Source organism: Neodiprion lecontei, chromosome 4 (assembly GCF_021901455.1).
Source record: "Neodiprion lecontei isolate iyNeoLeco1 chromosome 4, iyNeoLeco1.1, whole genome shotgun sequence".
Taxonomy (NCBI): Eukaryota; Metazoa; Arthropoda; class Insecta; order Hymenoptera; family Diprionidae; genus Neodiprion; species Neodiprion lecontei.
This window is the reverse complement of record NC_060263.1, coordinates 6,912,129-6,938,773: the sequence shown is the minus strand read 5'-3', so window position 1 is coordinate 6,938,773 and position 26,645 is coordinate 6,912,129. Positions and strand designations below refer to the sequence as shown.

At 34.8% G+C, this 26,645-nt stretch overlaps 1 protein-coding gene across 6 annotated transcripts in view; it reads left to right on the top strand.

The window, feature by feature from the left end:
* Positions 1-26,645, top strand: part of LOC107223715 (amphiphysin) — a 40,373-nt gene that overhangs the window by 11,567 nt on the left and 2,161 nt on the right. For 2 of the 6 annotated variants that reach the window (XM_046739090.1, XM_015663497.2), the window contains exons 2-7: positions 23,219-23,354; positions 24,941-25,131; positions 25,311-25,583; positions 25,709-25,827; positions 26,010-26,053; positions 26,332-26,508. In XM_046739090.1, the coding sequence (XP_046595046.1) occupies positions 23,219-23,354; positions 24,941-25,131; positions 25,311-25,583; positions 25,709-25,827; positions 26,010-26,053; positions 26,332-26,508 (940 nt within the window). Of the gene's footprint in view, positions 1-14,678; positions 14,748-22,760; positions 22,847-23,218; positions 23,355-24,940; positions 25,132-25,310; positions 25,584-25,708; positions 25,828-26,009; positions 26,054-26,331; positions 26,509-26,645 lie in introns of those variants that run through there. The other 4 variants (XM_046739093.1, XM_046739091.1, XM_046739089.1 and 1 more) reach the window with 3 other exon arrangements.

Here is a 26,645-nt window from a genome sequence, read left to right as displayed (position 1 = left end):
CGATCGTCAAAAAGTGGGGAAAAATTGCGGATCAAATTGATTCACTTTTATACGTATACGTGTATATATATTAGACTGGGCCAAAAAAATTGACAATTTTTTTTTTTGAAAAATATATTGAGAATATCATTCAGTATGGCAAAAAAAAAAATTTCATGAATTTTTAAGCCCTTAATATTAACTTTAAGAGGTCTATCATCGCTATTTTTGATTTTTAGTAATAATTTGATGTTTTACGTCAGAACTGTCGAAATATTGAAGTGAAAAAATTTATGTTCACTTATCCCTTTATAAAATTAAATTCCCTACAAAAAAGGTCTGATTAAAGATTTTTGTCAGACAAGCCGTTTCCGAGTAATTAAGCTTAATAAATTGATATAATTTCTCGATTAATTCTCGATTAATTCTCGAGAATATTCTGTTATTGTGTATTATAATTATAATTAGTGGTATTATAATCGAGAATTAATCGAGAAATTATATCAATTTATTAAGCTTAATTACTCGGAAACGGCTTTTCTGACAAAAATCTATAATCAGACCTTTTTTGTAGGGAATTTAATTTTATAAAGGGATAAGTGAACATAAATTTTTTCACTTCAATATTTCGACAGTTCTGACGTAAAACATTAAATTATTACTAAAAATCAAAAATAGCGATGATAGACCTCTTAAAGTTAATATTAAGGGCTTAAAATTTCATGAAATTTTTTTTTTGCCATACCGAATGATATTCTCAATATATTTTTCAAAAAACAAAATAGTCAATTTTTTTGGCCCAGTCTAATATATATACGAGTATACGTACAAAACGCTGATACGTGATGTTGAGGAGAAATTTTTCACTTTACATTCATCTCTCATCATTTTCGAAAGTCGTTTTACAAGCTTCTGGTTGATATTATTAATATTGTTCTCTTTTTTTTGTCCCCCTCGATTCGCACATCGCGATCGGTTATTTATTTTGTCCGCAAATTGAGAAAAAAATGTACCGCGTTCTGAGTTTTATTTTCTTTTTTTATTTGCCGCCGGTGGGGAAAACTTGGTAAACGTATTCATCTCTTGTCTTATTTTTAATGTATAACACGTGATACACACGCAAGTATATAATTGTTTGGCAACAATTATGTCGAATTTCACGATAGAAAATGTAGGATAACTTGAAGGTACCTAAAAAGATGAATATCTACTCAAATTAAAAAATTTTTTATTTTTTTTTCTGCCCTTTCACCGATTTCTGATAATCAATTTTCGGCAACAATTGTGATTATCAGAAACAGATTTTCAAAATCATAACTACAGAAGTCGATTGGTTTGTGTCGAATTGATTTTCAAAATAATATGTACATGTATATATGATAATATAATAACAAATTCGAAATATAAAATCATACACACTGTATTATATTAATAATCTTCAGGAATTTATAGACCACAAATTATTTTCTACATCACATTTTCTTGACTCGAAAATCGTTTGAAAAGTATCTGTCTCCTTATTTTTCATCGAACATACCTAATTATCGCATATTATGCATCATACGCGCGATTACTTTTTTTTTTTTCAAGAAATTTGTTTAAAATTCTCTACCAAATTGCGAAAACTTGATCTCTCATAAATTTCCAATTCTTATTATATCCACCTATAACCAGTTATTTGTGTCAACGTCGTTTACAAATCTACGATATACCTGTAATAAAGCTATCGCTACTTCGCGTGGTAGATAGAAAACGTATTACAGATGGTGATGGTGGTATTTTCAAGTGGACGCGTCGTGACTTTGCGACAACGACCTCCTGCCCTGCTGACCCACTGTGTCAGAGGATTGATACGTGGCGTGGAAAAATGAAGAAGAAAGGGATAACATCGAAGAAGGAAAAAAAAAAACAAAAAAAAAAAACAACTCGAAAGTCGAGAGAAAGAATATCGATCTAAATATCGATTAGTACGACATACTTAATTCAATGAGAAGACAAAATTATCGGTTCATAGTTTGAAGGATCGATTAATGCAGGAAAAATTATCACGCACTTATGTATCGGTTTGAACGAAAGAATAAAAAAAATAAATAAATAAAAAATTGTCCCTGTGTACGGGAAAAAGTATACGTGATCGAAAGTCATGGAAAGTTGAACAATTTTTCAAGAAATTTTTGAATCGCTTTTCCAATTTTATAGCGCTGTAATGAAAAGAGAATTTAAAAAAAAAAAAAAAAAAAGACAAGATGTCGGGTTTGTCAACCTCTTCCGACGTCGCGACGAAGGAGGCGAATTCTGGTCAGACCCAAGCATCGGACTGTTATACGTGCGTAATTCCCGCTTCCCAGAGCAGCGGTCTAGCCAAAGACGGGAAAAGCGTGAAATGGTGTCGCAAACTCGTATACCAGGCGACCTAGTTGCTGCACCCTCATCGTCGTAGTCGACGACGTATTTCGCTGCCGCTGCAACGTTTGCCTTTTCTATTCTGAGCGAGTATCCAGTTCCTAGACCGGGCCCAGGGGTTCTGTCTAGTATTCTCTAGGCCTAGAGCCGCTGTAATCTGCAGCCTGCGCGAAACCAACTCCCCGGGATATATACATATATATTGTATATATATATATATATATATATATATATATATATATCAGACTGGTTCGAAAAGATCGACAATTGTTGTTTTTATTTTTTTTTCAAAATCACCTCTTAAACACTTTTTCCAGGGGGTGAAAAAAGATGCCCGTCAAAAGCGGAGCTCTTAATATTAACATTTAGAGATCGCTCATCGCCGATTTCTATTTTCCAGTTAAATAGCGTAGAATATTTTTTTTTTTTTTTTTTTTTTTTTTTTGAGAATTTTGTACCTCACAAACCGATGAAAAAATCCAAATGACCCGTACATAGGAAATTTTTATAGGAAAAAAAAAAAGAAACAAACGATATTCTGTAGAGGGGGAAGAAAAAAAGAAACAAATCAATTCGCCTCAGTATTGGATTAATAATTATTGTACCGGATAGTTTGATTGATTTGTTGTTTTGAAAAAAATATCTTACGGTAGAATTTTTCCCCTCTGTTTCTGTATAGAAAAAAAAAGAAAGAAGAAATTGAGTAAAATCACCTTTATTCACACCGTGAATTTGGCCTGAATCGTCGTCGCATCGTCGGGACTTTCGAGATAAGCAGGAACCTTGTTCACTTCCATTTGGATCTATCACCTGACCCATATCCATGCATTAAATTGTCGCATAATTTTCATACGCGTATAACGTATGATGTACATGATATAGCTGGCAGCATTAGTCATGCCTGATTATCTCTCAACACTTGATATCGCGTGACTAATGCCAAAAGGGCGTACTACAGCAGTTAGATAGGGATCCATGCCAAAAGGGCGTATAAAAAAATTTTTTTTTGCCATTCGACTTAAAATCACTCGAAACGTAAAGATCTGCAAAAAAAAATTTTTCGATGTACTAACGCCAAAAGGGCGTATCTCAAGATATACGCCCTTTTGGCTTTAGGAAATTGCCGGCCTAAAGCCAAAAGGGCGTATAAAAAAAATCAAGATTTTTCAAAATTTTGAATAAAAATTGCATATTATTGAGTAAGGAATAAATTAGAAATTATTATCAAAAAAATAATACGCCCTTTTGGCTTTATAACTTGAGATATACGCCCTTTTGGCTTTGAAAATTTTTTTTTCATTTTTAGGCTTAGAATATATTGACAAAACGATTGGCACAAAAAAAAAAATTATACGCCCTTTTGGTTTTGAAAAGCCAAAAGGGCGTACAATTTTTATACGCCCTTTTGGCATTAGTCACGCGATATAGTATATTCGTAATACGGATGCACATGTTCTACCTGTGCGCGTCACAATCCCTCTGCACGTAACACCTTTACATATTTATACTTGCATTATAGGTTCGACACGTCGCGGGTTATTGTCACACTGAGAAAAATTTCATTTTCTTGTAGCAACTAGAAAAGTTCGGTAAAACGGGTATCGTTGAAAAAAATATTATTCGAATATTGTTGGAATTACGAAAAACGAGGTACGCGCAACCGTTTTGCGCTACCGTCGATCCTTTTTTGGTAAAACTGCAACGCGACATCAGTTTCTTCGGTTTACTCTACCTTTTTAGTCAAACGAGGCTTTAACGTCAAATTTATTCTTGCACAAGCGTTAAATTTTCGCAACAGTTGCAAGAAAATATAGAAACAGCGATCGTAACGAGAAAGAATAGCAACTTATACCAGACTTTCCGGCAACGGCTGGAAAACTAATTTTCATTTTCTACCTAGAACTAGATTTTTCGATTGTGGTAAAAAATGAAAATACTTAAGGACCGAGCGGTAACCGAAACTAAAAATTTCTTTCACTGTGTAATAACAATAAAAATGATAATAATAATAATAATTGCACAAACGTGTAGGTGGTCCACGCAACAGTTTATCTCCGGTTGTGCGGTTTCGCTGTCCATTAGTTTGATACGATAGTTCCTGTCTCGGATATGCAGCGGCACGTAATAATATACGGTACAGGTATTACGTTTGTTAATGTACTCGTCAGGCTTTGAAACCTTCTTCTTATGACGGGTCGTTTTTTTTTTTTTTAAAGCATTTCTACACGGCGTCGGATAGTCATGGAAATCCTTGAGATCATGGGAACGTCCTCGAGCTTTGCTTTGTCCTTAAAAAGTTCTTACTATTTAGATTCGTATTTATGCAGTGCAATACGTGGAAATTATTTATACGATGAAACGAATGAATTGTTTCTATTATTTTCATTGTTATTAATCCTATCGTTATTTTTATCGTACGCTATTATTTATCCAACTGTAATGTTTTGCCGTTGATTTGTGCGATTTATATGTGCAAGCGATTCGTACAATCCGCCATCTTTGTTACTGTATAGGTATATATATATATATATATATATATATATATATATATATATATACACCTATGTGCGAAGGTGCGATTATTTAATAAAAGCATTGTACACTAGTTGACGATAGCTGCTATCTCGCTAACATTCTGATCTCTGTTATGTATACCAGCGAGGAAATCAAACGAGACTATTTCTGTCTAAAGACAAATATCTGCGATAGGAATATTTTATGAATATATTTTACGATAAGCTGACGGAATACTGATGGAAAAAGATGGAGTCGAAAAGTTGTTGGGCCTACTGTACGATACATTTATTGAAAAACGGATAAAGAAAGAGAATTCTTGGAAAATTTTTTTTCTCCTATTTCTCTGTTACCTATAATTGTCTGCGTGATCCATTTTATCAATATGGAAATATTGTGTTATTCCAAATTTTCGTCAATTGTTGATTGTCGAATTCCCGTGGAGAAAATTCTGTTTCATTGAAAAAATTCAATGAAAATTTATGCCTTTTGGAATTTTTTCATTTATTTATCGAATATTAAACGTAAAAAGGTAGAAAATTGACGCACAAATCCGTTTCATACCATTTAAAAATTGAGAAATGTCAAAGTATATTATTCCAAAGTATAAAATCATGAGGATTGTTATACCTTTATCATTTTAAATTTTTTAATTAAATTTTATTCTACGTATAAGGCAGACTTTCACAACAACTTATAATTTATATCTACGTATATAACGTCGATCAAATAAAATTGGATATTTTCATAGATCTATAGGCGGAAAATTATGTCAAGCAATCACGATTCTGGAACGATCGTACTTATATATACCGGGAGAATCTCTCGAAACTTGAAAATCAACCGCGCATGCGCGAGTTTTATCGGCCGTTCGCGCAGGCTGGCCATCCCGAGTTTTCAGCTGTCAAACTGTTTCTGACGGCGATGCAGTTGATGCGAATTTTCGAGGTTAGGATCTCAAATAATCGAGGCAGCGACTCGGAAAGGTTTGGGAAGCATTTGTTGTCGGGTCGGAAAGTCGATTCTTCAAAGAACGGTCGGAATTCAATGCTTACGCTCTTTGAAAATTCAAACGTACACATTTTGCGTAGGTTGGCTCGCCTGCGTCGCGGACAAGAATATCGCCGCGGGAAGATTTCGCCGACCAATGAGATCGAATTACTCGGCGCATGCGCGGTTGATTTTCAAGTTCCAAGAGATTGTCTCGGTACATATAAAAGTGCGGCTTGATGTAAAACACAACGACGTACGTCGTGTATGTAATTCACAAATGCCTACGTAAAGGTTCGAGGGCATAATACAGTTTCGGAATCGTTCACGCAGTTTTCACCTGACGTCTCTGAATAGGACAGAGGTACACGCACGCGAATTCGTCATCCAGACGTACGTAAATACAGAAGCTACGATAAAATGCAGGAAGATAGGTGTGGCGGTTGCCAATGGTCCAGAAGTAGGATGGAAATAATTATGTTCGGTGATGTACGTAACTTACGCAGTCTGTGTACGCGTGTTTGCGTGTCTGTAAGTAAAGAATGACAGGTATGTGTGCTCGCACCACACGGGAAGAAAGAATTATTATACGTCTACCTAGATGTAACGCTGACGATACACGTTGCTATATAGGTAGGTACGCTAATAAATAGATAATTACAACGACCTTCGTCGACGACGGCGCGTTGACTCGACCGTTTAACAGTACAAATCACGTGTCTTTCCATGTGGAAGAATATGTTACATATTACAGTATACGTAATTAATATACATATACGGTATAATATATGCAGACATCTGGTAGGCAATCGTCGTATTAATTGCTGCGTTACGTCTGTTGTTACACGTCGTATTAACGTTGGCTCACGTGTTATATTGTTGCTGGTAAAAAAAAAAAAAAAAAAAAGAAAGAAAAGACGAAAACAATTTTTGCGGAGACTGCAATGCTTTTTACGAATCGCATTTCATTCATCATTCGTTACTCGTGGCACCCGGTTTTTTAACACGCAGGATGATGTTAGCGGTAGATAACATGTAATATTACATTTTTCTCTATTTCTTGCTCAATTTATTTCCATTTTATTGTAATGCCTGTACAATAACAATAGCGAGGGAAAAAAATTCCGAAAGGATTTCGTCATCGTCGTCATCGTCATTCAACGTCGTCACTCTTGTAATCTTTTGTATTCTCTGTCGTTATCTTTTTGCGATCTCTATGTAATCTCGGGTAATATTTGTAATCTCCGGTAGGCTTTGTAATACCTGTATGTTTCCCGTAATACCTGTGATATGTTCTACCCTTTGCGTTTGGTGTAATTTTTTTTTTGTAATCCTCGCAATATTTGTAATCGTTTGTAATATTTTGTAATCTTACGGTAATCTTTTTAATCTGTATTCCATCGTATCCCGTGTATTCTCTGTTGTTATCTTTTTGCGATCTCTATGTAATCTCAGGTAATATCTGTAATCTCCGGTTAGTCTTTGTAATCTCTGTATATTTTCCGTAGTCCCTGTAATCTTTTTTACCGTTTGCATTTTGTGTAATTTTTTTTTGCAACCCATGCAATCTCCGTAATCGTTTGTATAATATTTTGCAATTCTCCTCTAAACCCGATAATCTTTTGCGATCCTTACAATTATTGTAATTTTTTTTTTTTTTTCTTTGTAATCCTTGCAATTTTTTGCAATCCCTGCAAACTCCTCCGCAATCGTTTCCATAAACCTTTGCAATCTTGTTGCGATATTTTCAATCTCGCTGTAATCATTGTAATCAATCTGACATCTTTGTAATTGCAATCAGTGTACGCCATTTTTCGCATAGTAATTAATCCATCGAAAAATGTCGACCCTCCCTGAAAACGAACACAAAACAAAACAAAAAAAAAAAAAAAACCACCACTTGAAAAATTACAAATGAATTCGAAAAGGAGAGAAAGAAAGAGAGGGAGAGAAAAGCGTGCGGAAAAAAAAAACAGCGAGTGCGTTTTTATTACGTAAAATATGTAATAACTGTATAATACGCGTGGAGTTATGAGAATGGCGTAAGAAGTTGTATGGATATTGGTAAAATCCAAGATTATGGTCAAGGTTTTGAAATCACCGAGTAGTTGCCGGAGAGGCGTGGAATGTCTCTTATATTCTCGTACATTAATGACAAGTCTGGTCGAATTCCACGGTCACGAGTAGCTTTATCAAACCTCATTGTTTGCACGTACGGTTCAACCTGCACTTACTTGCGCAGAGTGAGGCAAATGAAACGCGTGCGGAAAGGAGTGGCACGGCACTTGACTGAACACGCCACGTACATGAACGTTTCTACTATCCACGTGTACTGTACCAGAGCAAGAGAGACAGACTCGTGATAGGGATTCCTCGCGATTCCGTTTAAAGCTGATCGCTCTCTTTTCACACACAAGCGAATCCGTTTCTCGAGCAATGCAACCAGCATACATTCTGGACACCAGCTGCTCGCGGTCACGACTTCCGGGTCTCAGAGGTGGAATAGGAATTTATAGACACGTAAGTTGATTATCGAGGAAAGTAGACGACATCGTTCCTTGTTGCGTGTTGAAAGAAAATGTTTGACAAACTTGCGCGGTTTTACTAAAAAAAAAAACTAACAGTCTTGTCGAAAATTCATTCCATTTAAGAATGGAATTACGCGTTAGCGGTAATAATATCGGACGAAATATAGACTTCGAGTGAGAGTTGGTGAGAATATCGAACGCTTTACGATGAGATAAAAATTAAAAAAAAAAAAAATCAATCGTAATATAGTTGATAAGATGATTCTTTTTTCATAATAATAATAATGCCAACGGGTTGTTGATAAATTGTTTGAACAAAAATTTGTGCAGCAAATCTGTAGTGAATTTCTTGTATTTCATGTGATACGAATTCATCGATGCTTCTGAGTACCTATGAATTTTTTTCGAGAATTTTCGACGATTTTCAATAATTCCGTTTGCCAAAATTTTCCAACGCTCTATTTATGAAACTATTCGTTTCATGCCTCTGAAACTTTTTCGGTATAATGAGGCAGCCGCATACGTTAAACCTATGAAAAAATTCAGGACTTTTGATCAATTTTTTGAAACTTAAAAATTCTATTTCAAAATCAGGTATTCAAAAAAAAAAAAAAACAATGAATTCATTTTACTTGAAATGAAAAAATGTCACCAGAGATTTGTTTAAGCAATTTATTGACAACTTTTTTTCAATTTTCGAACGGTTTCACAGGAGTTGAGTATTCGAACGCAACGGCTTTACATTCCTGCTTTATCACGTCCAACCGAACTTCCAGAGAATCCTGACTGCGACCGTCCAACATCAGCTCTGCTACTCTATACCTCTCTATCTTCACCTAACGATAAGTAACGATAACGGGTACATTGTATACTAGGTACATCCTCTCCTGAAACCACATAACTTGTATTTATAGCGATATCGTTGATGCAAAATGACGATATCAAAAAATTTAGATCGGCTCTTCAGTGTACTGAAATTGAGCGACAGTCCTGCACGTTAAGGTTGTCGACTCCTGCATTCACGGACGTGACTTTAGCGTCTCCTATTGTTCGATAGTTGAGCAAATAGATTGTGACAGACTGCGGCCTTTAGGTTGTCCCGGCGATAAGGTGACGGAGCTTGCGGTGTCGCCCCTCTTCTTGTACTCTTCGTTCCTTTCGAGCAGTGCACACGTTGTTACAGCTCATCAACCGTCGTAGCGAGAGATAGAAAGGAACTCTGACTAACAAAGTTCCCGAGGGTAGATCATCACTGCTACTGCAGTTGACGAGGCGCTGTCGTATAACTCGCAATTTCGCGCACACTGAAAGAAATTTTATTGCAATATTTCCTTTTCCCCGTACACAAGAGTGCAATAAAATATAGAATTTTAGGGACAATCGCGGTAAGTTCGTGAAAAGTACAATAGTGAGTAACGATATGCACGACATTTATAACAATGTTTTAAAGATCATACGGTAATTCTTCCTTGTCAGGATAATATTAATGTGTATAGAAATATTGTAATGTCCCGTTATTCTAGGAACGTTTATAAATATTGCGTTTATAATATTTCTCTCAGTGCAGTTCACACACCGGAGAATAATCTCTCTGGTTACGCTCACTGCCTTGTTTTTAATAGCGCTGTGTCCGATTGATCGATCAATCGGCAGCTTCGATTAATCGTTTGTTCCAATTCATCGATTAAACGACTATATCGATTCGTGTATCGATCGAACTGCTGAATTGTTAAACAAAGATTAATCGAAACCGTCGATTGATCGATTGATCGGGATACCGATCGACCGGAATCATCGATTGAACGAAAAAACGGTCAATCGAAAAACTCGATTAATCACACAGCACTTGGTTTTAAACATTGAGAAAGGTTTCGTTTGTTGTAGTAACTAGAAAAATTGAGTAAAACAGGTATCGTTGAAAACAAAAGATTTTACGATTAGAATGTTAGAAATTTTCTAACTTTGGTGATTTTGATCCCGTTTTAATGTTTTCGGGCTTATTTTCACTCATCGATTAACTTTTCAGTACGAATACAGTTATTTGATATTCGTTAACTATTTCCACCTTTATTATTATTTTTTTTATTTTTCTATACCGTAACTGAAAAATACCGTTTCGAGTAGAGAGTGAAAATTAGTTTTCTACACGCAAACGTATAAGACGTGTAATATCTTACTACATTTTTTCGATACAGTTACTAGTAATATATATATTTTTCTCACTGTTTTTTTTTTTTTTTTTGCACAGCGATGAAGTGACATCAGCGAGTTATTTAAGAGCAAAAATTTATCCGGTAAATATCTACACCATACAGATTATTGTTGGAATGGTCATAAAATTTAGTATTTACAACTATGATTACACTGAATACTTTACAATTGCGCTAGACTTTCTTGTGATTCCGGTCATATTTAAACGACCATAAAAGTTGGTTGGATATGCCTTGAAAAGTTCACAGAGCCGGAAAAAGTTGCATTAAGTTTTATAGTCGTGCGGTTCTTTATAAACTTCAACAATTGGAATTCTTCCCTCTCGTTTTTGTCAGTTTTTTTTTATTCATTTACTTTTTTCTACTTCCTTTCACAAGCATTCGTAATTATACAACGCGATGCGTTTCAAAAATGAAGCGAGACAGACAGAGAGCGAAGAGAGAGAGAGAGAGAGAGAGAGAGAGAGAGAGAGAGACGAAAAATGGTGGGGGAAAAAAAAAAAAAAATTAAAAACCGTTTAAACGTACAAATAGAGAAGGTGCGTTATAAAGTTAAAATTGCCATTGAGAGTTTAAAGGGGAATGAATCAAGGATGAAAGAAAAGGTCAGCATTGCGTTGTGCACGCGAGTAGAAGAGGAGAATAATTAGACTCGGTTAAACGCCGTGCATACGTATAAATGTACACCAGGGTGATGGTATAAGGGAGGGAAAAAGAGGAAAAACAGGTGCTCCGAGACGCGCGAACATCCACAAGATGTCGAGATGTAGGTGAAGCGTGGCGGGGAATACGGGGTACAGAATAGCTGGCAATGAGTCGTAAATAGTCTCGTTTTCTTATATATATATATATATATACATTTGTAACACCATCTGTATGGACAGTGTGTGACTCTACAGCAGGTACGGACTTTCGTTGCTTTTTCATTCCTTTTCTCTTGAAATTATTTGTACATATCTATACGCGTGTGTGTGTAAACAAGCACAAATTATCGATGCACGCGTCATTTATTTATTTATTTATTTATTTATTTATTTTTCTTTCACACATTCTGGATGCCGTAAGAATGATAAAATATAATCGATTATTTTTCCACGGGATTTGTTTTTAGGTTTTTTTACTCACGCGAGAACGACGCAATGAGATATGAATTTTTATGTGATTAGAGTATCAATTATTATCATCGTCTTCCTATTTACCAAGTACCTGTTTGGTGTAATAAGTTAAAGATAAATGAATATTTTCACCGGAAATTGAAAAATATTTCTAATTAAATTGTAAATTGTCTAAAAATCTTTCCGCTATTACGACTACGTATTAAAATTACGAAACTTTGGTTTCAAACGCTACGTTTAAGAAAGAAAAAAAAAACTACGATTTAATCGATTAATCGATTAATTTTTACCGATTCGATCATTATTTTTGACTCAAACAATCGAGTAGAATCTGTACAAACAACGAAAGCTTGGATATCGATGCTTCGTATCAAATCGTTTGAAAATTGTTCAGAATCCAGCAGATTCATTCGATGTTACACTACGATGGCTTGTTTTATTCGGAAATATTTATTGTCTGTTACGAATTTACTGAAACAATTCTTATTAAATTTTTCCACATTACATCGATATTGCTGACGATCAACAAATAAAATGACAATAACATTGAACTGAATACTATAATAAAGAAAGAAAAAAGAATTGGTTCATCAACTGCAGAGTGAAATCCAACGAATTTACTAAATTTTTAACAATTTTAAAAAAATCCGAAACTAGGGTTTAATATATAAAGTTTAGTTTATACAATTCTAGGGTTTTGTATTTTTGTTTATTTTACAGGTGTAATGGTCGTGAGGTATAATAATGGTTAATACGGTTATACGATCCTAAATCATGAAAGTAGGGCAACCTTTTAGATATCCAAGACAAACGCTGCGGGTATAACACGGTTATCTTGAAACATTATGAGCATTCATTATCGCCCATCGTGCAGAGTTGGTTGATCAAATATTTGTTTTATTCAATTTTTAAACATTTTTTTTACGCTCACATCGTATTACAATTTAGAATAATAAAGCACTGAGGTAAAAAAATGTCTGAACTAATATATATATTTAGCATATTAGATCAGAGATTTTCCGGCTCCATTATGCGGCGATTTTTTGTCACATTCAATTTTTTTTTTTTTTTATTTTCCATCAACTTCATAATGAAACCGATGTGGAAATGTTCGGAGTGAAAAATAAAAGTTTTGAGAATTTTTTAGGAATTCTTAGACCGTTTAAACAATGTTTTAGTTGATCAAAAAAATTAAGTGTAAAAAAAAAAAAAACAAAAACAAAAACAAAATCAACCCCTCACAGATTTTTGAGAATTTTTCAATACGTCTCTTTATAGTCCATCTCAATATTTAACAAATAATTAACCAATTGAATAAAAAGAGTGTGAAAAATTTAGGGGGTACCGTTTCGGAGTTGGGAAAATTGCTGAAAGAAATTTCGTAAAAAAAAAGTTCAAAACGATGAGAATCGGACGTTCGTTGAGTACTCGCGTAACGTCTCGCGTTAAAAAAAAAAAAAAATGGCAAAAATTTACAGATTTTTTTCAAACAATGTGCAGAAGTGGTTTGAAAATCTATGGAGGAAATGAAAATAAATTTTTTTTTTTTAAAAAGTACTTTAAAAAACAAAAAATCCAATCGCGGACTACGTTATCGTATCAAGTTTCTAAGTTTGTTTGTAAAGTGGGATTACAGATGAAATACCTTGTAGGCGCGCCTCATTGATCATGTAGCATGTAGGTCATATACCCACGGACCGACAGTAACTTGCACACTCAAACGGAGACGAGACTATATGTTTAAGTTACACCTGCAGGCGGTGGATAACCTCTACGCAATACAAGTAACAGAGGGAATGAAGCCAGATTATAAGCTGTGGAGGTCTACACTCGGTATACCTGTACTTCTATAGGCTGGCTAGACTTTCGTGATACGTTTTGCCGATACTTTTGTAGGTACGTTAACCCTTTCAGTCACAGTGGAATGCTAGGCGTCCCAACTGATAAATTTCAGGTGAGAATATCTTTGGCACGAATCATCGAGTCGGGAATAATACTAGGCCACTCTTTCAGAAGTATATATATACATATATAAATTATATGAACTCGGATTTGCGATGTGCGATCCCAAAAACCCCCGAGTAACAAGTTTTGGCCAGAATCATGGAAACTTTATAGTTGTTTTTTTTTTTTTTTTTCTACATTCTACGTCCGCGATATTGCATCCGGCATTTTGGATTTAGAAATGATTAAATTCAGACTTCAGATTCGTGACCAGCTATCCGAAAAACCCCCAAGTGACAAGTTTTGGCCTGAATCATCGAATTTTTATAGTTGTTTTTTTTTTGATTTTACATCCGCCATCTTGGATTTGGAAATTATCAACGTCCAACTTCAGATTCGTCATCAGCTAATCCAGAAACTCCCGAGTAACAAATTTTGGCCAGAATCATAGAATTTTTATAATTGTTTTTTTTCGATTTTACGTCCGCCATATTGGGTCCGCCATCTTGGATTCAGAAATTATCAAATTCCAACTTCAGATTTGTGATCAGCTACCCCAAAAACCCCCAAGTAACAAGTTTTGGTCAGAATCATGTAATATAGATTGCTGTTTTTTTTTCCATTTTACGTCCGCCATATTGGATCCGCCATCTTGGATTTAGAAACGATCAACTTCAGACTTCAGATTCGTGATCAGCTACCCGAAAAACCCCCAAGTAACAAGTTTTGGTCAGAATCATCGAATTTTTATAGTTGTTTTTTTTTTTTCGATTTTACATCCGCCATCTTGGATTTGGAAATTATGATCGTCTAACTTCAGATTCGTGATCAGCTAATCCAAAAACCGAGGAGTAACAAAGTTCAGGCCAAAATGTGGAGTTGAAAAATGTGCAACCGAAAGGGTTAATATACCGCTGAAGTTTCAAGTGTAATGGATACTAGTGCATATTTAGTACGTGTGCGTGCGGATTGCAAAGCAGTCGAAAGGTGGGCGAGGAGCGCAGAGGTTGATGCCCGCGTTCGTATGTACATATCTACATACCTTCAACTCTGCAATACACCTTGTACGTATACCTATACACACTTTAACACCTTTGCGCGTACAGGTATCACGTACATGCATGTATGCATACCTTACTTACCGTTTCGCGGCCGTCGCGATGCCGCCGGATCCGATTGATTCTGCAATTCAACCTTTTACTCTACACTCTAAAGCCGTGCCACGCAGCAACCCTCCAGTCGTCAGCGAAAGTTGAGAAAAGTTGAGAAAAGTTGAGAAAAATCGACATGAATAAGTTGGTGAAGTTATTGTGATGATAAACGGTTTGGAAAGTAATTATTTTACAGTTGTAGGAATGTCTGAAATTCATTAAATCGCAATAAGGCAAAATGTAATTAATATCTTGAAAATTTGACTACTTCAAACTTTCAAAATAGTAACCCAAATGTTTCGTTATACGTCAAAGTAATTAACTTCAGTCTCCTCATTTTTGCCCCGTGTCTTTAACAAAGTCAACGACAAATCATTTCTACCCTGTTTTTATAGACACGATCGACACGGTGAAATTATCTGTTTATTTAATTTATCAAATATGGTGAAAGGAAATATAGTTGTTTTAGGTCAAGGAATAGAATCGGTTGATAACGTGAGACGGAATAATTTGGCGAAATAATAATTTCGGTTACTTCGTACCCTAGAGTTTTTTTCTGATGTCAATTTGTTATTATCTATGAGTTCGGAAATCGGTAGTATTAAATTATAAAAATTACAAAACTTGTAATTATTTTCGCTTTTTACCAAGAATCGTATACTTTTTTTTTACTCTGAATATGGACCTTCTTCTCTCCCCGAGATTTCAGATTATCCTTTTCATTTTAAAACTATCCGAAAAATTTCATTCAATGTCGATTGAATTGAAATTTATCACCCTGACTATGATTGCAAATTTGATCTTTGTTTTTTTTTTCCTCTCTCACCGTTGTGTCAACTGTAATAAAACGAACGAACTTTTCTAGGGTTTTTTTTCGCCCCCTTGGACCGAATTATTATTTGAGGTTTCCAATTTTTTTTTTTTGTCCTCTGCGTGAAAAAACGAACAAAAAACGTCCGTTTAAACAGCTTGTAACAGGTTTTAAACTTGAGGAGTTATTTTTCCTTTCATTTCGTTTGTTTATAACTACTCAATTTCTGGATTAATTTTATTTATATAGTTGTTAGCGTATAACGCTAACATCCGGTTCTTAGAATTTTTCTGACACGAATAAATCATTGATGATGAATATATGTAGTAACACATTGTCGAAGGGAGTACACCAAGGAAATTTGAACGTTCATTATTATTCTTCTATACATTATAGAGTTGAAAATAATTTTATTTTCTGTCTAAATAATTGTATTCGCGTTTTACAAATAAAGAATACGCTTTTTCTCCAATTTATCTAATGAAATTGGTTGAATGAATAGAAGAGAATAAAAAACGATCAATTTTACCGTTGAAAATGAGATTAAAAAATTATCGTTATATAACACACGTTAGTTGCACAAAAAAAAAAAAAAAATCTTGTAAGCTTTTGAAGTCGAAACTGTTTCCTGCAAGTTAGGAAATTTCGTAAAATTTCAGTATTTTCACTCGGAATAAAATCGGTTTAAAAAAACGTGAGTCCAGTTTAGAATGAAAATAATAATCCGGTTTAAAAAATCGCGTACATTATATTCAAAATATTCTCGAATAAATCAACAAATAATAATGACAAAATATTGCGAGTGATCGAAATGCAAAATATTTCAATCCTGAAAATTTTACTCAAAGTTTGGAAAATCTGTACAGCGTTTGTTCGAACTTGTAAATTAATTATCGAAGGGTGTCTCGCTGTCAGTGAAATCTGGAAAATCGAAGATTCTCGTGGAATTTTCATGCGTTTGGAATACGGGGAAATGTTAGGGAATTTGATACGTCATTGACGGTGTATAGACAACCCGTAATATCGAGTATCGTGCGTTTCCGCTGATCGCAGTAATCCTGCGATAAATCCTTGCGAATTTATTATCACTCGGTAATTTTTTTATCGTCCGTTTGCCGTTTCGCTGGCGAATATTCGGACAGAGCGGCGACTGGCCGCCGCGGATTTTCGTTCTCGAAAGTAGGCCGCAGAAGCCACGGGATGGCATACAATAATAGCGGTTGCAAGCAAGACCGACAGACACGGCAGCAGTCCGAGAGAAGGCGATACTTTACGTCAGACGATTCGCTATTAATAAAACTACGCTGCTTCTCCCCTGATACTTCTCTCTCCTTTGGATTTTCACAAATATATACAGATTAACATCCGTCCGAATTTTAACGCTGATGCTGCTACCAGTTGCTAAGAAAAATCTTCGATCGTCGGATCTGCTCGAGATTCAATATTTCGAACTTAAAATAGTATATTGTGTAATAAGTAGGCAAACTCGGTATTTTCGGGCCGAGCGTAAGTTTGCTGTGAGCAAAATTATTTAACACTTTGAAGCATGCGTACGTTTTTCCTTGCAGTCAAATACCTTCAAACTGGTTATGCGAGGGTTCTCGAGGTCGATGATTTTAAAAATTCGGTCAGATCTGAGAAATTGTCAATATTAAAAATGGTCGATCTAATATCAGCGAATAGGATCGATTTTTATATTTTCAGTACACTATAGTGGATCCAACATCTTGAATTTTGAAATTCCGACGTCAAATTCGTTTTCAACGATCACTAAAACCCCTGAGTGAGAAATTTGAAGCGAATCGGATAAATTTTTGTATTTTCAGTCCGCCATATTGGATCCGCCATCTTGAATTTTGAAATTCCGACGTCAAATTTGTTTTCAACGACCACGAAAACTCCTGAGTGACAAATTTGAAGCGAATCGGATGAATTTTTGTATTTTCAGTCCGCCATATCGGATCCGCCATCTTGAATTTTGAAATTCCGACGTCAAATTCGTTTTCAACGACCACAAAAACTCCTGAGTGACAAATTTGAAGCGAATCGGATCAATTTTTATATTTTCAGTCGGCCATATTGGATCCGCCATCTTAAATTTTGAAATTCTGACGTCAAATTCGTTTTCAACGATCACTAAAACCCCTGAGTGAGAAATTTGAAGCGAATCGGATAAATTTTTGTATTTTCAGTCCGCCATATTGGATCCGCCATCTTGAATTTTGAAATTCCGACGTCAAATTTGTTTTCAACGACCACGAGAACCCCTGAGTGGCAAATTTGAAGCGAATCGGTTGAATTTTTGTATTTTGAGTCCGCCATATTAAATCCACCATCTTGAATTTTGAAATTCTGACGTCGGACTCGTTTTTAAAACCCAAAATCACTGAGTTCCACTTTTCTAGTCGCCATAATCTCCCGACAATTACATTTATTCTGTAAAAATAGGCATTTTCTACACTTTGTTCATTTATAGCGCTGAATTTTACCGAACGTTTAAAAATCCTGCACGATAATCTGTACCCTAATATCGTTTAATTTGTTTGTTTTGTTTTCGTCCCCTTCACACATGTAAATTAATTATTATTGATAATTAAATCAGATCGAATTATTTAGATCATTAAAAATATTCTTCGCATCTTTATTATACAAACCTACGTTTTCTAATCCATTTTTTATACTTCAATTTGTACCGACTAAAATCAAATATTACAGAGAATATCGTTTCATCATTCGAAAGAGGTGAAATTTTGTATCATACGAATCGTGTAAAAAGTTTTTTTTCTTCAAATTACAAACACAAAAACCAATTTCATCAAAATTTATTCTAAACGCGCACAAATTAGACAAATTTTATTTCAAGGGAAATATTTTTAAGATTTTGATGAAGATCAGTAGACACATTTTGTATCTGGAGTAAAAGCTAATTGACTGTAAAAACGATTGGATCTAAATAACATGAAACAATATCGAACAGTCATCGTTTGTTTTTTGATTTTTCTTATTCACGTTTTTACAAAACTGTGATAAAATTTCTGCCGTCAATTCGACCAGAAATGTTACCTTTTTTTTCGTGTAATGAAAATAAAAATGAAAAAGAAAAATAAAAGAAAATTCCATATCCATGTGCCATGAATAATTTTTCTTCTTCGTTACGCGAATCGAATTTAAGATGATGATTATAACTGCCTATCGAAGTTTCGTTGCGCGCGGTTGGTATTCCGTACAAATTACGAGGAACGAGTAACGGTATCGAGACGTGTTATTGCGACAAGAGTATAGAATCCTCCGTTGAAAACTCCATTCTCGGCCTAAGACACACGCACTTGCGTCCCGTATAAATTCCGAGTCTCTCTCTCTCTCTCATTCTCTGTCTTTTCATCTTAATCCCATTCAGCCTCCGACAGGCGGCATCGCCTTTTCGACATTTTCCGATTTTCCGATTTTCCAATAACGATATAGAAAGCGATTAGACGCTTGCGCTAATTCTTTTATCATAAAGAGGTCATTCGGTCAATTTTTTGACTCGGTCATGCGAATAAAGTTCATATTATAAAGTCACATTTCAATTCTCGCCGCGGGATCAAAATTCCATCACGCGAAAGTTTTCAACAACACGGTCACTTTAATATTTTACACAATTTAATATTTTTCTATTCGATTGAGGGAAAAAGCTCGGAGGCTTGCGGTTTTTATCAATGTAATTTATTTATTTTCGTTTTATTCGGCATCCCGGCAAACGTTAAAAAATAATAATATTCCTCCGGTTTATTGCTTGATTACAGTTTTTCAATTGATGTAAAAAGTTTGCGATTTTAGCTTCTAACAGTTTTCGTTATTTTTTTTCTTTAGTAGGTTCGTTGTTGAGAATTAATTGTATTATTTTATTATTAAATTTACCTCCAGGCAATCGTACGCTGAGTATATTTATGTATGAAATCAGTGTCTTCGTGAGCCGAGAATCATTTCAGTTAATCATATCCTGAAAATGAAAGTAGAATAATAAAAAAAACTTTCGATAAGAAGGGAAAAATAAGACATCATTTCGAATCAGTTTAAAATTGTGAAAAATCTTGTAAATTCTTTTCATTCCATTCTACGATAATTCGTTTTATTGCCGACAATTATTTCCCGCGATTCCAGAACAACGTATTTCTTCTTTTCATCACGTCGTCGCGATCTTCCAGCAGTTTTCCAGATTAATTTTGATCAATACTGAAAAACAAACCTGTTTCAGTAAGTAAATGAAAGAAAAACACCGGAATAACCTGAAATAAAAAATCGACGCCTAAGCTTTTATTAATAATTTTAGTACTCAATTGAAAATCACCGCTCATGTTTAAAAATTACATCAATTGAAAGAATAATTAACACGCGGCTATGACTGTCGAAAAATTGTACAACATTTATTTTCAATTATAATTTGTATGAAATAAATTTCGATAAATGCGTGGTAAATTTTACCTCTGAGCGAATGATCTCACAGTTATAAATCGTTGCAGCATAAATCTGTGCTGATCATATTTTTATTTAATTTTTTTTTCTATCAATATGTACTCCTAAAATTGATCGTTCCCTGTAAATATACTTTTATCTTTCAATTTTCTTTCACCGTACGATTAATATCATACGATTATCATGCTCTAACGGTACATATAATGAATATTTTCCCATCTTCTTTTCCTTATTCTTCTTCTTCTTCTTCTTCTTCTTCCTGTAAGATTTTATAATAGTTACGTTACGGGTATTTAGGAAGAGCGAACGGACAGGCACTGCAGCATAAAAGGTGTGTCTCGGTGTTCCACGTCCTTGCACTTCTACTCGTGAGTGCATCAACGCGAATGAATTAATACCCTTGAATAAAAGGTAAAATGGGCAGGTAGAATATGCACACATGCCGCGCATGGTTCACTTATTTGCTAATCGAGGAATAGAAATGACAAATCTATCGTGGCAATCATAAATTGCTCCAACGCTTAATAATCGCTTGTAAAAAAATTCTTCTTACTTATTATTTTACGATCGAATTTTTTCTGCAGTCCTAATCGAACCAACCGAAACGATTATTTGTATAATTTTCTGCGCATTATTTACGCGTCATTTGATTTTTATATCCTTTGATTTATTTTTTTTCCCCCTCAAAATCGTGAGCAAACGACGATTTTAGTCACATTTCTTTCCACCGAGGAATTGGATAAACGGATTGTAACATAATTTTCACCAAAAAAAAAAAAAAATAAATATTATCCATACCTTAACTGTTCGAACGAATAATAGATGGGAATTTTGTTGTTGGCAGAAAAATTGTGTATACCTTTGAAAAGTAAATTGATTGTAATTTTTTTTTTTCTTCACTTTTTTTTTTCGTTGCAGCAGATTAACAGTAATGTTGAAGATATAATTTTCTATACGAGATTTATGCGTATTGAGAAAAATAATTTTCTGTGCATGGTGGAGGTATTTTTATTTTTATTTTATTGACCTTGTTAATTATTATTTTTCCGTTTGTTTGTTTTTTCGACGAAATCCTTTCATCCATTGCGAATTCGAATTTGTAAATCTGTCTCTTAACTTGATTTGCCTCGGATCCGGTTAGCTTGTCGGAACGAGACTCGACTGGTTGCCGTTTTGAGTTTATCGTACTCGTTATAAAAGCGAGGCTTCGATGTGCAGCCATAACGAGTATAAAATGCGTCTTCTCTATAAATTTATAGACAACTATTTAGCAGCGAACGTTGCGGCATATCAGGTCGTAAAAATGAAGCTGCAGTATATTAAAATGGTCTAAATAGATGGAGAAAAATACGGAATTTATGAATATCGATATTTACGTGTATTGAGGATGAAGTTAGGAGAACAGAATGAACAGTTTTATAAAAATATCCAGAAATGTTACTTGCGCCAATGATGCGACGGATAGAAGTGAAGTAACGTATTTACTGTGATTGAAATGAATCCGAACAAATTCGAATGACGTAAGCTAAGGTATAAACGATTTGAGAAAATGTTTTATAGTCAGAACTTTAAAAATCACTAAACTATTTTGGTATTGTTTTTTTTAATTTGATTCTAATGCTTCTGGACTTTTTTTTCTTTGCTATAAAGATCTCCAGAATCGTTTGAGAAAAAAAATGTTTCAAAATTTTCAGACAATCGGTGAAAGACTTACCAGCACTGAAAATGAGCTGAAAAAACGTTATAATCGCATGAAAACCATCAGAGCCTGATGATTTTTAACGCATTAATTATAAAATCTTTTTCTGTTAAATATCTTTGGTTAATTATTTAATTAATATAAGCAATGAGAGGATGTGCGTAAAAAACTAAATTTTATACACAATTTTTTTCCCTTCTGCATAATCTTTTCTCCTTAGGTGGAAATGTATTTGTAGCGGATCGGTCGAACGAATGATATAAAATTTTGTGACTTGTGAGTCAGCGCGATTCTGGTTTTATTTAAGACTCGTCCCACGTACCGTGTGCAATTAACTTGGGGGAAAGAGAGGCATATTATGTACCCAACTTTTATCGATTCATACTGACATTTGGGGTGGAAAATTTTTCTGTGCGAAAAAGTTTTCGTCGAGAAAAAGAAAAAATTCCTCAATAAATATTTTCACAGAGATCGTTTGAAAGTTTTTATTATGACAGGCATAAAAATATTGCGAATATTCAAGCTTACGGAGAATATAATTGGCAATAAATTAGCAGGGAGCTTTTTTTCGCTTTCTTTGCTCTTATCAAAATTTCTTTATTTTGGCGTCTTGTCGCTGCTATCAAACGCAATGCGGATGTCACTTGGAATATTTCGACAAAAGGCACTTTTGCACGCAAATATAAATGGTGTAAACACTTGACGCGGTGATCGAGACTCCCAGTCACTCGCCATTTCCGAATACATATCGCTTTCCTCTCGCGTATCTCCTGATATGGTGATACCGGCGAATCGCTTCGAAACAACTCGAAAAATCACGCACGCGCCTTTTTCTCTCGCCCACGAACTTTTGCGCCAAGAGTCGCCCACTCGTTCATTCTTCGACCCAAAACCTGCCCGTTAACCGAACGTCTTGTCTTTATTTACAAAAGCTTATTGCGCTTTGGCCACATTTTAATCTCCTCGTTGAGATTTTATTAAGGTACGATTCATTCCCTGGGACGTTACTGGAATTAAATTAGAGTTTTTCTTCTTACAAAAATCCAGGTGACTGTTATTATTGTTATTAAGATTAACATATGTAGTACGGTATTAATATTTTCACAATTTTTTATGTTATGAAAATTTACCACTATAAATATACTCGGTAATAATTTATTATAACTGAATATAATTAGGACTTATTTGACGGTAATGTTAAATTTTCACTAGCTCGAAGTGAAAGAGCTTTAACGAATATTATATCGAAACGCGAAAACTTCGCAGCAACTTACCAGGTCAGAATACAAAGAAACTGAAATTCCGTTACAAATGCGAAGTTGAAACAAAAGCTTTCGGTTTCTTACTTTGTTCGTTTCTTGTTTAACGTTTGAATTCGACGATAATTAAATGTGAATCGATGATTATTTTTCATTGCAGTTTCTTCAAAATTTGGGAAAGGTAGACCGGACAGCTGACGACATCTTCGATGAACATTTACAAAACTTCACAAGACAGCAGAATGCGGCCAACAGGCTTCAAAAAGAGTTCAACAATTACATTAGGTGTATCAGAGGTAATTATAATCCCTAAAAATAATCTCCTTCACTCAACTCAACCGATGAATACTTGGATAATTGTAAAACAAGGATGACTGGAATCCAACAAAATGATCTGGATCAAGTTCGATTTGAGAAAATCCGTATATTATTTCATCTGTTTTTTGGAAACTGCGTATCATTTTTCTGGCATTTCATGATCAATATGTATTAGTATAATTGAAAAAGTCAGCCGAGTCAATCTAACGTCAAGTTTATCATTGAAAGTATTTTTTTTCATCAACTGGCACAAGATGGATTCGTTCTGCCTTCATCGAATGAAAAATGAGCATTTTTGCAATGAAATTCCGCTAATTTGAGTGAAGATGATCGATTGCTGGAATATTCTCACATTTTTCTGCCCGTTTTGCGACGTAATCCGACGATGTACGCATCTTTTTACATGTACAAATAACAGAGAAACTTACTGTACTGTGTAATATTGCAGAAAATTCATCGATAGAAAAGTTTCGGCGCACTTTCACTTTCCGTTGCTTATTATACGTGTTACAGTCCAAGCGTATTGCATGTATTATCTAGCCTTGCGTAATATTGTGACTTTACAGCGTCATTCGTCAAATTGAGCTACGTAGTTGAAAAATGACAGTGTCAGTTTTTAAGCTTTACAGCGGTCATATGAATACCGTCCATTGAAATTAACTACACGTGCGCTGAAGCTTCTTTTTATACCACAATTTCCGACTGTTAGATATATTTCTATCTCGCCTATTAATCTGTCTATCTATTCGTCTAACTACCGGTCTATCTAGTTATCTGTCTACCGAGTTACCTATCTATCTATCAGGATATCTGTTTGTCTATCTAGTTATCTGTCTACCTAGTTACCTATCTATCTACCAGGACATCCGTTTGTCTATCTAGTTGTCTGTCTATCTATGTATCGTCAACGGAATATTACTTACGTGATAAATTATTTTAAGAACGAGGGCATCCTTGTTTGTATTTTTATTCAACACTTGCCTGTAAATCGGCGGATGGTTCGGGACGATGGATGGTAAACGGAATATGTACGATCTGAGCGAAGAATTTAAAATTACTTGTTAAAAACTTCCGCGGTAAAGCGTACGCGGAGAAAAAAATCCCTCATTTATTTTTCCCTTCTCCGTTTCGTTACTTCTTCGTATTTATAATCAACAATATTTTCATCTTATTGTCATTTGAGCCACGGCTTTGGTATATTATATACTTATCTCATCATGCGTAACGTTTCCACCTCGACGATACTTTTCCATTATTATTAGGCAATTTTAGCTGACGCCATTATCCGATGTATCAATAATGTTGAAACACGTAACAATAATAACTATGAGAAGTTTGAAAGCAGATGAAAATTTTTTTGAAATCGATTCGAACAATCTTAACATTTTTTTAAAATTTTATCCGTCTCTTTACAACGTTTAGGTTTCAGCTTTAATTGAGTAATTATTGCAAATGTTGAATTTTTTTTTCTTCTCTCTTGACAAGAAAAGAAAGAGATGTATAGATATTTTGAAGCGATGCGATTGTAATTGAATAATTGAGTATCTTTTCGAATGAATTTCAGCGGTACAGGCGGCTTCAAAAACGCTCATGGATTCCTTGAATGAAATCTATGAGAGCCAGTGGACCGGACACGACCTTCTGTACGTTCAGGCACAGAATATGGACATGCTGTGGCAGGATTTCACTCATAAATTGGCCGATCAAGTCCTTGTCCCCCTCAACACATACCAAAGCCAGTTTCCTGAGATGAGGGTACATTACACACAGTAATTTTTACAATTATTTCATTTCATTGCTCATAACTTTCGAATTATAGTATGTTGTCAATACTGCATCCATTATTATAGAGGTTACGCTGACTACCAAAGTACTAAATTAATTGGATAATTCGGGGTGACTTTGATTACAGATAGTGCTTTTACTTTTTTCAGAAAAAAATAGACAAGAGAGGACGTAAGCTTGTCGACTACGATGGACAGAGACATAGCTTCCAGTCGTTACAAGGCAATCCGAAGAAACGAGACGAGCTTAAAGTTTCGCGAGGCAAAGAACAATTGGATGAAGCTAAACGAACTTACGAACAGCTGAATTCAGAACTTCATGACGAATTGCCTGCGCTATACGACTCCCGTGTTCTTTTCTTGGTTACTAATCTGCAGACTCTTTTCGCCGCCGAGCAAGTATTTCATGCTGAGACAGCCAAGGTGAGTACAAATGAGTAGAAATATTGTACGATTAATCATTAGGTTTAAAATCAAAGAATTAAAATGAATTTTACGTCGATAACCTTCTTGTAATTGTTACTCATAAGTTTTACATCTTGTTTCAGGTCTATTCTGAGCTTGAAGCAATAGTAGACAAATTAGCCAACGAAAGTCAGCGAGGATCTTATACATTGAAGAAAAACTCTGAGTCGCAATCGCCAAAATCGCCAAACGCTAATTCGTCGTAAGTTTGATTTCTACTTTACCGAATAACGTCTGTTATAACTAATTTTCTTCACATATAGTCCAACTAATTTCATCAAGTCATAATACGAAAGCTCCTTCCTATTTTTTTCAACTATAGACTCGAATATTTCTCAACGGTAGATGATCGTCGAGGTCCAAGTATAACGTTATCTGTTTCAGATTGATAATCAACACGCAACCAGCGCAGAATAATATATCAGCAGGTACGTGATCGTTTAGCATAAATCTGATTACAAATCTACTTGAAAATATGTTTTGAGTGAAAATAAGATGTTTTTTTTATCTTTGTTTCGTTTTGTTTTCCTGGTAAAGACATTAATAATAATTAACATTTGCTTTTGAGAAATTGTGTCTGAAGTAAGAAAAAAAAAAACAAACACGACTACTAAAGAACCAGCAATTTGCTCTTTTATGTGGCGAGAAATGACATTATGCAGGGTTTGAAGCTTGGTTTGAGTGTGGCACTTGTCGTGTTTTACAGTATTGGGCGAGACGACTGTCGCTGCTGGAGATACTTCACCTACTACTCAAATAAACGGCAATGCTAACAGCAACGCTAACAGCAATGCTAACTCCTTAAATAACAAAGATGGCCCTCCTGAAAGCCCGCCAATCAAGCCTGTCCAACCAGTTGAGGAGTTATATGATATCCCAATTGGTGAGCTATACATGTAGTTAAAACCACTCGGGTACCAAAAAGTTCTACTGTCTATTGTAAGCACACACCGTATTCGAGAACACAGCAATAGTGCAAGAAGATTAGTACGTGTTCACTTCGTTAATCATAAGAAAAAT